The sequence below is a fragment of the Muscardinus avellanarius genome (genome assembly GCF_963383645.1).
Source record: "Muscardinus avellanarius genome assembly, chromosome: 6".
NCBI classification, from domain to species: Eukaryota; Metazoa; Chordata; class Mammalia; order Rodentia; family Gliridae; genus Muscardinus; species Muscardinus avellanarius.
Genome location: NC_137791.1, coordinates 126659242 through 126672110, shown reverse-complemented (window position 1 = coordinate 126672110; position 12869 = coordinate 126659242). Strand labels below are relative to the sequence as shown.

The 12869-nt window shown below is 44.4% G+C and overlaps 1 protein-coding gene across 1 annotated transcript in view; it reads left to right on the top strand.

The window, feature by feature from the left end:
• The window catches only part of CLRN2 (clarin 2), a gene marked incomplete at both ends in the record, with an annotated part of 13330 nt that extends 12498 nt beyond the window's left edge, over nt 1-832 (top strand). The window contains one exon of the mRNA XM_080697933.1: nt 567-832. Coding sequence (XP_080554059.1) covers nt 567-832 — 266 coding nt within the window. The remainder of the gene's footprint in view (nt 1-566) is intronic.
• Between the last annotated feature and the right edge of the window lie 12037 nt (nt 833-12869).

Sequence of the window (12869 nt, the reverse complement as noted above, 5' to 3'; positions counted from 1 at the left end):
GTTCAAGGCCAACCTGGGCAGCTTAGTAAGAGACTGCCTCGAAATAAAAAAGGGCTAGCCTGGTGTGGTGGCACACACTTGTAATCCCAGCATTTGGGAGGCTGAGACAGGAGGATCACAGCCTCAGCTGCTTAGTGAGGCTCTTTGCAACTCATTGAGACTCTGTTTCAAAATAAAGAATAAAAAAAAATAGGGCTGGAGATGGTAGCTCGGAAGTACAATGCCCCTGGGTTCCATCCCCAGTACCAAATAAAAGGGGGGAGGGCTGGGGTGTAGCTCAGGGATAGAGTGTGAGGTCCCTGAGGGAAGGGAGGCTAGTCAATTGGTCCTGGGGAAGGGGAAAAAATTGGGTTGGGATTCAGAGTCCACCTGACATAAAGCATATATTCCCACATAAGCTTGCCTCTGGCCTTTAAAGTGTGTGGATTATCTGCTATTTTTTAATGCAAATTTAAATTCGTGTTGGCCTGATGTTCTTTGATCCCAAAGCGAGTTTGTTAGGCAGCACAGAAAGGCCACTGGCACAGAGCCCGGGCGCAGGGGTGACGGCCTCTCCTGGGTTTCAGGTGCAGTGGTGGCTCTGGCCATGGCCAGCTTCGTGGCCGCTGTGAAATTTCACGACCTGACGGGGCGCATCGCCAACTTCCAGGAGAGGCTTTTCCGGTTCGTGGTGGTAGAGGAGCGGTACGAAGAGTCCTTCTGGATCTGCGTGGCCAGCGCTTCGGCCCACGCCGCCAACTTGGTAGTGGTGGCCATCAGTCAAATTCCCCTGCCTGAGATCAAGACCAAGATGGAGGAGGCCACGGTCACGGCTGAGGACATCTTGTACTAGCCAGCCTCCTCCTGCTCACGCCTTTTCCTGAATCAGTGCCCCAGCATGAATGGGGACTTCACCTTTTCTGCAGTCTTCCCACTCCATAACGTCCCTGTTCTTGGCAGGATAAAGGATACAGAAGGATGGAGGGGGAGCCTGGGTCAGAGATGATAAACTCGCCCGCCAGCCCCTGCAGCTGGCTCTTCCTCTGCGGAGCTTGGAGCTGGACTTGGGGCCGAGGCCACTTCACAGCAGTGTGGACCTTGAACTTTTGTCTCCTCTTCAGTTTCCTCCTTATAAAATGGGGATGCTGGTAGTAACTTCACAAGTTTGTCCTGATTAGATTTCAATGTGATGATGCTGAGATCAGAGGTACCATACAAGGTGCCGCTGCAATTAAAGGGATCACGTACTCCAGTGTCTATAGACCCTTGGTCTGTTCATTAGAGGATGATGGGGGGTGCAAAAAGGAATATAATAATGTTCCTGCTTTTGAGAAACACCTAATCTTCCTACATGATATAGGAATCAGAAAACAACAATAACACAAAGAAGGAGAGTAACTCCGATATTTTGAGTGGCTGTTCTAAGTTTTACACTGAGGTTCTTTGTGCCAACTCAGGTGGTAGGTGCTATCTTACCTCCATTTGACAGGTGGAAAAAAAAAAAACCCCAGGCATAAGAAGTTGTATCCCTTGCTGAGATTAGAAATGAAATCTAGGACTCTGGAACCAAAATCTATACTTTTAACCATTTTGCTAATCTGTTGTGTGATGTCCAAGCAATTGTAATGCAGTGTGACAGATGCTAAAATAGTGCAGTTGAAATGGCGAGGCACGAATGGATTTGTCAGGTAAAGGAAATGCCACAGCTGCCATTTGAGCTGAACTGTGAGAGGCAAGCGGACTTTTTCCAGGGTGCAGGAAGCAGGGTCAGAGAAGGGTCTCCCAGAGTGAGTTAGGGAGGTGGGCGCAGGCGCGGATTCCAAGGAGGGCCCCGGCTCGGGAATACGCAGTGGGTAAGACTATTGCTCTAATCCACCTGTTGGAGAAACCTGGCTATTTGGTGTTGGGTTTCCCCAAGTAGTGCTGCGATCAGTTAATTTTATATGGAACGTGGCTAAGTGAACACCATCCAGATACTATTCTAGATATTTTTCTGGAGCCTGGCCTCTTCTGGGGAGGAGAGATTCTGCTAGCACACTGCTGAACTGTAACTCTTAGGTCTCCAGCCTGCAAGTCCACTACAGTCTCTCGGTACCTTCAAGTTGGTTCCAGGACCTTCCTCAGATACCAAATTGCATGGATGATCAACTCCCCAATATAATATGGTTCAGCATTTGCATATAACCTACACACATCCTCCCACATATTATAAATCATCTCTAGATTACTTATCCCCATGTCTATAACCGTGTGAATACCATGGACACCATCACTGTATTGTTTAAGGCATCGTGACAAGGAAGAGATGTCTGTTCATGTTCAGTACCAATGCAACTGCAAGGGCCTGACTACAGTCTGTCATTCTTAGTTGAATCCATGAATACAAAACCCAAGAACTCATGGATATGAGGGTTGCTTGTACACACACACACACACACACACACACACACACACACACGCACACACATCCTGCTGGCTCCACTTCTATGAAGAAGCCTAGATATATAGGTACACACTCTATTAACTCATTTTCCCATGATGCCAGTTGAGATGAATCTTTCACCACGTCTCCTGTCTTCAAGCCAGACAAAAGTCATCTAATTGCCCAGATTAGCTACATATAAAATGCCCCCTGAGTCGGGCGTGGTGGCACACACTTGTAATCCCAGCATTTGGAAGGCTGAGATGGGAGGATCGCGGTTCGTGGACAGCCTCAGCTACTTAGTGAGGCCCTCTGCAACTCGGTGAGACCCTGTTTCAAAATAAAGAATAAATAATAGGGCTGTGGGTGTAGCTTGGAGGTAGGATCCCTGTGAGTTCCATCCCTAGTACCACAAAAAATAAAATAAAATAAAATAAAATAAAATAAAATAAATACACCTGACTTAGAGAGTTCAGGAAGCTTTCCCAGCATCTCTCTGCTCTAAATGCTTGCGGCCCCTGTTGGGCCTGTCTGGGAGTCTACACCCAGACACAGCTTGTATATTATTTATGAGCCATAAGGGGCAGTTGATGTCATAGGAGGGATCCCAAAGACAACAACAGATGCCACAAGGACTTGAAAATAAGAGAAAATGTCAGTATCATATCAAGGTGAACACAGAGTCCTGCTGGTGGGATTTTAAAAAGAACAGCATAAATACAGAAAAATCGAACAACAGTTTATAAGTATCTGAACATCTTGGTGCATTGACTCATTCAAGTACTGAGCCAACGCAGTGGCACATATCTATAGACCCTGCTACTCGGGAGCCCCAGGCCGTAGGATCGCAAGTTCAAGGCCAGCCTCGGTGGCTTAATGAGACCCTGCTACAAAATAAAAAATCTTAAAAAGGGTCGGTGATGTAGCTCAGTGGTAGAGCACTTACCTAGCATGTGTGAAACCCTGTTTTGGCCCCCGGAAATACACACACACACACACACACACACACACACACACACACACCATAATGTAACTGATCCAGGAGCTCAGGGTACAGAGTGAACAAACACCAGTACCTCCAGAGAATTAACACATGCTTCAGCAAGAGTATACAACATACACCACACATGAGGGCACACGCTTATGATCCTGGTACTTGGGAGGCTGAGAGAAGAGGACCACCGGTTCAAGGCCAATCTCAGCAATTTAGTAAGACCCTGTTTTTTGGTTCTGGGGTTTTATGGGTTTTTTTCTTTTTTTTGGCGGTACAAGGAATGAGACCCAGGGGTATTCTACCTCCGAGGTACATCTTCAGCTCTATTTTTTATTCTTTATTTTGAAACAGGGTCTTACTGAGTTGCAAAGGGCCTCACTAAGTAGCTGAGGCTGTCTGCGAACTGTGATCCTCCTGCCTCAGCCTCCCAAATGCTGGGATTATAAGCATGCACCACCACACCCAGCTATAGACCCTGTTTTGAAATAAAAATTAATCAAACAAGGTCTGCAGGGTGTAGCTCAGAGGTAGAATGCTGGGATTATAAGCATGCACCACCACACCCAGCTATAGACCCTGTTTTGAAATAAAAATTAATCAAACAAGGTCTGCAGGGTGTAGCTCAGAGGTAGAATGCCCCTGGGTTCAATACCAAGAAAGGAAGAAAGGGAGGGAAGGAGGGAGGGAGAGAGGGAAGGATGGATGGATCTGTTTCTTTGCCTTCTGAGTCTCTTAGAGGCTGCCTGCTGCTCTTTTTTTTTTTTTTTTTTTTTTTTTTTTTTTTTTTTTGTGGCACTGGTGGTGGAACCCAGGGGCTTTCTACCTCCGGGCTATACCACCAGACCTATTTTATATTTTATTTGGAAACAGGGTCTCACTAAGTTGCTGAGAGCCTCACTAAGTAGCTGAGGCTGGCTTCGAACCTGTGCGATCCTCCTGTCTCAGCCTCCCAAGCGCGGGGATTACAAGCGTGCGCCACCACACCCGGCTTTGCCTGCTGCTCTTGTTCCCTTGTGACAACCACAGGATTCCAATCTCTCCTTCCATCCTGCAGGGGATGGTGCTCTGACCCTCCTGCCTCCCTCCAAGGCCCTGTGATACACTCATCCCACGCATATAATTCAGGATATTTTAAAGGACCATTTTTCTACCTACTACAATAAAGCAACCCAGTCTTTTTCATTCTAACAATATTCCTGAAAAAGATTACATTTAAATAAAAAACAATGAGCAAAAATATGCATTAATAATCAATTAGCAGATTAGCATCACAATTTAGAAAATACTTGCAGCCAGGCCCCATGATGCAGCCCTGTATCCCAGAACTTGGGAGGCTGAGACATGAGAATCACAGATTTGAAGCCAGCCTCAGCAATTTACAAGATCCTATTTCAAAATTAAAAAAGAGCTGGAGGTGTAGCTAAGTAGTATAGCACCTCTGGGTTCAATCTCTGGTAGGAAGGAAGGAAGGACGGACGTGGGCCAGGTGCATCCTTGGAAATCATAGAAGGGTAGATGAGGGAGGTTGGAGAGGCCCTGGGAATTTTGGTAATGGTAGAGAAGACATGGCCACCCAGAGAAGTCTCTGGGTACTTATTTCAGATAAGTTTCTACATGTGAAAGATCTTCCCTTCTCACCAACATGGTGGCCCATGCCTGTAATCCCAGTACGTGTGAGGCCAGAGGTGCAGGAGGATCACAGGTTCAAGGACAGTCTCAGCAACTTAGTGAAACCCTCATCAACCTAGCAAGACTCTGTTTCAAAATAAAAATAAAAAGCCGGCCATGGTGGTGCACACTTGTAATCCCAGAATTTGGAAGGCTGAGACCGAAGGATCGCTGTTCAAAAACAGCCTCAGCTACTTAGTGAGGCCCTTTGCAACTCAGTGAGACCCTGTCTCAAAATAAAGAATAAAAATATAGTGCTGGGGGTGTAGTCAGAGGTACAATGCCCCTGGCTTCAATCCCCAGTATCGCAAAAAAAAATAAAATTAAATTAAACAAATAAACAAAAAGGGCCGGGGGTATAGAACAGAGGTAGAATGCCCCTGGGTTCCATCCCTGGGGCCAGCAACAACAACTAAAGACCTCATTCCTCATTCTCACCATTCTTTTTAGTTTTGATTTTTCAACTAAGAAACCTGTGTAACTATGGCTCAGCTGACATTCCTGCCAAATAAACACGGGAGCTGATTTCTTCTCTGCTGCAACATCAACGATGTCAGCAATCATAGTCACAGTCTCGGTCCCTGTGTTTGACACCGGCCAGGCCTGGCACAAAGTGTTCTACGTGCTTGTCTGATTTTGTCATTCAAAGCTCTGAGAAGAACTCCCCAAATGGTGTGTGCATGTATGCCATTATCACTGTGAACTACATTATGATGTGAGACCGTAATGCACCAATACAAAGTATATTTTAAAAGCCAGTCGGGGCCAGCGAGACCAGAATCGGGGCCTCCCATGAGGCAAGGCCGCTGCTTGAGCCAGCGAGGTCTGGATCAGTCCACCGGGTAGCCAGGCCACTACTGGGGCCGTCAAGAGTGGGATCGGTACTTGCAATGCCGCATGCACAGAGAAATATCACAGAAAATAAAAACCAGATGCTTCCCCTAATCAGCAATAACTAGGAGGGCAGGAGCAACAGGAAGAGGTCAAGTTATAGAAATGGCCCTATAAGTGAAGCAATTAAGGTGACCAATCAGAGGGTATGGAATAGGGGAGGATGGAGCCTCTTTAAAACACAGGAGGTACATAAACAAATGTATCAAAGTTAATCACCAAACAAGCATGAGATGGAGGGAGGAGGAGGGAATGGGATGGGGACTGGATGAGGGCTAATTGGATGACGTGTGCTTGTATATCCTCTCAAGTCTTGTATTCCAATGTGATATATGATTACAATGCACCAATAAAAATAAATTTAAAAAAATAAAATAAAATAAAATAAAAAGTTCATAAAAGAAAAAAGAAAAGCCAGGCATGGTTACTCACACTTGTAATCCCGGCATTGGGGAGGCTGAGACCACAGGATCACGGTTTGCGAACTGCCTCAGCTACTTAATGAGGTCCTTTGCAACTCAGTGAGACCCTATTTCATAATAATGAATTTAAAAACAGGGCTGGGGGTGTCGCACAGAGGTAGAATGCCCCTGGGTTCCATCCCCAGTACCGCAAAAAAAAAAAAGTATATTAAAAAAAAAATCCTGAGAAATACTTCCTCTCGGTGCCCATATTTTAATTAAAGAACTAGAAGTAGCATTTTCTCACTTGTAAAATAAAAAAATTGTGTAAGATGATCTCTGTTTTTCCTTCCCACTCGAAAATGTTAGGAGATTTTAATGCTATGTCAAATATCCAGATTTACTCTGTGGTGGGCAGAGGGAGACGCTTTCAGGTGCACTCTTTGGTAATATGTGGTTTCCAGTGTGATTGATAGTACTGTATATATACACTGAAAATTCAACATTGTGACGACTCCAGTCACTGGTTCTACTACATTTTGATTATAGATGCACATTCTGTGATATTTGTAGCCGAGTTCTGGGTTTAATAAAACAAATAGAAAAACATGGCATGTAATTCTGTTTGGGGGAAAATAATAAGCAACAGTAACAAATGACTTTGCAACCACAGCAGTTTTTCTTCCCCTATTGAACTCTTGGGGAAGAATAAATTGGATGTAATATTTTTTTCTACTTTCATAACAATTTTCAAGAGATTTCAAGGGAGCAAGCGTAGAAAGGAATGAACAGGACAAAAAGTGTCGATTCTGCTGAAAAGACAGTCCTATGAGTTCAGCAGCTGGAGAGTGTGCTGAACTGTCCTTCAAGACACCTGCCAACTCAGCTGGGCATGGTGGCGCAAGCTTGTAATCCCAGTACGTAGGATGCTGAGACAAAAGGATTGCAGGTTCACGGCCAGCCTCGGCTACTTAGTGAAGTCCTTTGCAACTTAGTGAGAACCTGTTTCAAAATAAAGAATAAAATATAGGGCTGGGATGGAGCTCAAAGGTAGAATGCCCCAAGTTCCATCCCCAGTACCACAAGAAAAAAAAACAAAACAGATATCTGCTAGCTGTGTGGCTTCTCACCCTGGGTACCACCTAGACCGTCCACCCAGAGTTGGCTCCTTGCATGCCTGCTGCCTGCTGTGGCTATGCTGTCGAGATGATTGATGGCTGTTTCAAAATCAAACTAGTCAGTTTTACGTTGGTTCTGAAAAGCAACGTTCCTTGTGGTATGAGGTTGCTACACCATTTTATAAGTTTGCTTTTAAGGACTTTGCTGTACTAGATTCTACCTTATAAAGTGAAAAATCCTTGAAAATTAAGGAATCATTAATTGTTTTCTTTTTTTTTTTTGTGGTACTGGGGTTCCTGGAAGCCCTTCTACCTCCGGGCTACACTCCCAGACCAATTGTTTTCATTTTAAGAGTGATCTTTCCTCTCCTCTCCTCTCCTCTCCTCTCCTCTCCTCTCCTCTCCTCTCCTCTCCTCTCCTCTCCTCTCCTCTCCTCTCCTCTCCTCTCCTCTTCTCTCTCTCTCTCTCTCTCTCTCTCTCTCTCTCTCTCTCTCTCTCTCTCTCTCTCCCCCTCCCTCCCTCCCTCCCTCCCTCCCTGTCCTTCTCCTCCCTCTCCCTCTCCCTCTCCCTCTCCCTCTGGCTGTCAGCAAAAAGGAGGCCTCATCTCTTTTCCATCGTCACTATAGGAAACATGAGACTGGAGCTCAAATAAAAGCCCTTCATGCTGGCCAGGAAGACTAGGGGACGTGCAGGGCCAAGACAGAATTGTAAGCAAGCGTGGCATGGAAGGAAAGAACCCCGCGTGTTCTATAGACAACAGGCAGACTAACTAAAAAGATCATGAGGCTGGGTGTGGTGGCATTTCACCTGTAATCCCAGTACTTGGACAGCTGAGACAGGAGGACTGCAAATTGAAGGTCAGCCTCAGCAACTTTGCAAGATCCTCTTCCAAATAAAAAATAAATAAAATGTTTTCTTTTATTTGGGGTTTAGTTTGGAGACAGAGCTATATCCCCAGTAAAACACTCACACACACACACACACACACACACACACACACACACACACAGTTGTATATTAGAAGATAAAATTAGCCAATTAACTTAGCAAAACTCTCTTTCAAAATAAAAAATAAAAAGGAATTGGTATGTAGCTCAGAGGTGGAATACCCCTGGGTTTAATCCCCAGTACCAGACAGATAGACAGACAGACAAATAGAGACAGAATGAGAACACCAGCTATCTTGCAGAAAGTTATTTCTTATGTCCTGAGCACTGTGTTTTCCACCATATCTGCTTTACCTACCTATGCTACCATGTTTAATTTCCGTGGCAATTGTTTTTACATTTTGTTTTGACACAGCTTTAGGCTTACAGAAAACTGCAAAACAGTACAGAATCTTATATGTCCTTTACCTACGTTCTTCAAATGTTAAGATTTTACTAAATTTACTTCATCACTTGTCTCTCCTTCTGTGTGTGTGTGTGTTGCACAAGTGTGTATGTACGTACATTTTTGCTGAACCATTTGAGAGAAAGTTGTAGGCATCACTTACCACTTTACCTCCTAAATACTCCAGCATGAGTTTTCTGTAAACCAAAGTGCAGGACAATGATCGAGGTGAAGAAATTAACAGCGGCCTGGTTCTGTTCTCCAACCTACAGATCTCATTCCAGTTTTGTTGTTGGTCCCTGTGTGTCCTTTGTCATTGTTTTTAAGGTTTTTCTTTACTGTTGTTACCTGATATAGAGTCCAGACTGCATTGGTCTTCACGTCTCCTTAGTCTCCTTTAAACTAGGACAGTCCTTCAGTGTGTTTTGCTGTTGTTTTTACTGTTGTTTTGCAGTTCTGGGGATTGAACCCAGGGGACTTCTGTCTCTGAGCCACACTCCCAGTCTTTTATTTTATTTTATTTTTTAAACAGGATCTCCATAAGTTGCAGAGCGTCTTGCTAAGTTGCTGAGGGCGGCCTCAAACCCGTGATTCTCCTGGCTTAGGCTTCTAAGTACTCGGATTGAAAGCAAACAAGAGCACACCCAGCCAGTCTGTTTCTGTCATTAATGTTCTTGACATTTTGAATGACATGGACATCTATTTTATAGAATTTCCCTCAATTTGGTTTTGCCTAATACTTTTTCACAGTTAGATTCATGTGTGCATTTCTGGAAGGAATATCTGCAAAATGATGTGCCCATCACAGGGCACGTGGAATTTTTTTGTTCTACACCTGATGGTGTTAACTCTAATCACTTGGGAAACAGTACTGTAGATTTCTTTACTACAGTTACTACTTTTCCCATTCTGATGATCAGCATCTTGTTGAGAGGTCCCCTGAGACTATGTAACTGTCTTATTTCCCATCAAATTCTCACACTCTTGTTTTAGCATCCTCTGATGATTCTTCCCTGAAGCAATTGCTACTGTGGTGGTTTCCAAATGGCTCTCTCTCTACTTCTATTACTCCTTTTATCAGCTGGCATCCTCTGCAAGAAAGAGTTTTCCCTGCTCACCCATTTGTATATTCCTTGTTTTGAATAGCATTCTCACTGCTGTGACCCAATACTCCTGGCCACGCACAACTTAGATGAAGAAAGATTTCTCTGCTCACAGTTCTGGTGATTTCAGAGGTTCAGTCCATGTCAGGCTGGGTATGCAGTGCTCAGAGCATGGTGCAAAAAAAGGGGCAAAAAGACAGAGAGAGTAATGGTCCTGGTCTCACATCATGGAGGCTGAAAACAAGAGAAAGCAAGCAACGAGATTGGAGACAAAAGCACAGTCCCTAAGGCCACACCCTCAGGGCCCCATCTTCTCTAGCCACACCCTACCTGCCTAGGTTACCACTCAGTAAATCCATTATGATGGATCCATCCAATGATGAGATTACAACCCTTGTGACTTACTTACATGAACTCTGAACATGAATACCTGAGCTCTTCAGGGGACATTCTGTATCTAACCATAACATTCCTATTTTTCTCTGTGACTTGCTGTCCATTCCTCATTTTGTTACTCAAATTGCCCCAGTTTGAGCCAATGAGAGGCCCTCCAGCCAGCTCCTGTTCCTTCTGACATGCCCAAGCCATTCTTTGAGCTCTTCCTTACCTATAGCACAGCAAGATTCTAGGCTCCTCTAGTACATCCCCCATCCCAGCCCTGGAATCATCATGGTGGTGTTCTGAGATAAGTACCATCACTGTGCTTGTTTATAGATAGCTCAAGAAGTTGGGTATGTGGTTACAGAAGCCAGAAGAATGAAGGCAACTCAATAACATTCGCCACCAGACAAAACTGCTTAGAAACCACCAGTAAATAATGACAGGGCTGTCATGGTGATTGACTGGAGAGACTTTTAACTCACAGGAGATTAGCTCACCCACCCTGGAGGGCTGAATGGCATGAAAATTATATTTGTCAGCCTCACCCTTGTCAGAGCAACAGAGGAAAGAAAGAAGTTAGCACCAACAGTTGTCAGGGTACCTGCTAGAAAACCAAATGGACCCCAGATTAGGTATTTCTCAAACGTTTAGTGAACACCTGATTGCACCTAATTTTGAAAGTCTTCAGTTTTGAAATTTATTTATTTTTAAATTTGAAATAGGATCTTCCTAAATTGCTAAGCGTCTCTCTAAAATTGCTGAGTCTGACCTCGAAACTGCAATCTTCCTGCCTCAGCCTCTCAGTTCTGGGGTTATAGGCAGTTTGTTGTTGTTTTAGTAACAGTCATTGGCATTGGTAGCTATGGTTTGGATTAGTGTTTCACAAAGACCCATGTGTTGAGGGCTTGACCCCCAGCCTGTGGTGCTATAGAGAGATCCTGGAACTTTTTGTAGGCAGGACTTAGTGGGAGGCAGTTAGGCCATTAGGGGCATATGTAGAAAGGGATATTGGGACACAGGCCTTTTTTCTCCCTCTTTCTTTCCTTCCCATCTGCCATGGGGTGAATAGTTTTGTTTCACCACAGGCAACCTCCATGATGCACTGCCTCGCCCCTGGCCCAATGCAAAGGAGCCAAATGACAGTGAACTTAACCCTCTGAAGCTGTGAGCCATAATAAGCCTTCCCTCCTTAAAAAGTGCTCATCTCAGGCATTTTGTTACAGCAATGGAAACCTAAGTCATGGGCAGTTGTGATGTATCCTTTCCAGATTGTTACTGAGTAAAAATGATTTTCACATTGTTTATTGAAAATGTGATGTGGTCAAGTGCATCACAGCATAATAAGGCAATTCAAAGAATAGAATCCTTGCCGGGCATGGTGGCGCATGCTTGTAATCCCCGCGCTTGGGAGGCAGAGACAGGAGGATCGCGCTGGTTCAAAGCCAGCCTCACTGGCTTAAGAGACCCTGTTTCCAAATAAAAATATAAAATAGGTCTGGGAGTGTATCCCGGAGGTAGAAGGGTTTCCAGGAACCCCAGTACCACCAAAAAAAAAAAAAAAAGAAAAAGAATCCTCATCTCCCCGATACGCAAATGCTTTCAAACACGTTAGTGAGATATAATTTCCATGCCATAATCTTCAGTCATTCAAATTTTCTACTCAGTGGGTTTCAATGAATCTATAGAAGGGCGTGACATCACCACAAGGCAGAATATTTTCAGTACCCCACAAAGTAACCCCATGCCCGATAGTGGTCACTCTTCATGCTCCTCGCTGTCCACCCCACACAACCACTAGTCTACTTCCTGTCCCTCGAGATTCTGCCTGTTGTAGGACTTCATAGAAGTGGAACCATAAATGTGTGGTCCTTACTTTTTTTCCCATCTAGCCTAGTTTTTAAGTTTTCATCCATTCTGCAGCATCATATCCCCAACTGTTTAACTTTTCTTTTCACATCATTACAGTGCCCCTCATTCCAACTAGTATCCATCATGTACTTTTTAGTCTGCATGCTTCAAATTTAAAAAATCCATGTTTTTTTAATTATTTCTATGTAGTTTTCTTCCTTCTAGGGGTTAATGGCTCTACTCATCTTGAATCCCATGACACGACATCCGCCTCGGTGGAAATTTCTAGGCTGTCACTTCACACAGTGCCATCAGCATCTGTAACCTCTTGCTGGTGCAAGAGACAAATCATTAAAGATGAATCTGTTTACAAAGTCGGAGCCAGATGATGACAGGAAACAATGACAGCTTCGGTACTCCACTGTTGTCTCTCGCAGCTAAATGAGGGTTTTATCCTCAGGATCCTGTGACCCCATCTCAAAGGGCTGACAAGCCACCGCAGTTGACATCCTCATCTGGACTTCTCCCCAGGAGAGGTGGGAATCACCGCCATTGTTCCTCACAAAGGGTCACTGTGGCCAAATGCAAAATAAACAATCTCTCCCCAGGGAAATGACAGCCTAGGTCATCATCACACTGGCTAGTCCTTCACACGCCCCTTTCTGATAAGCAAATAAGGGCTTGTTTTTCCTTTTTCCTTTTTTCTTTCTTTCTTTTTTTTTTTAACTAGA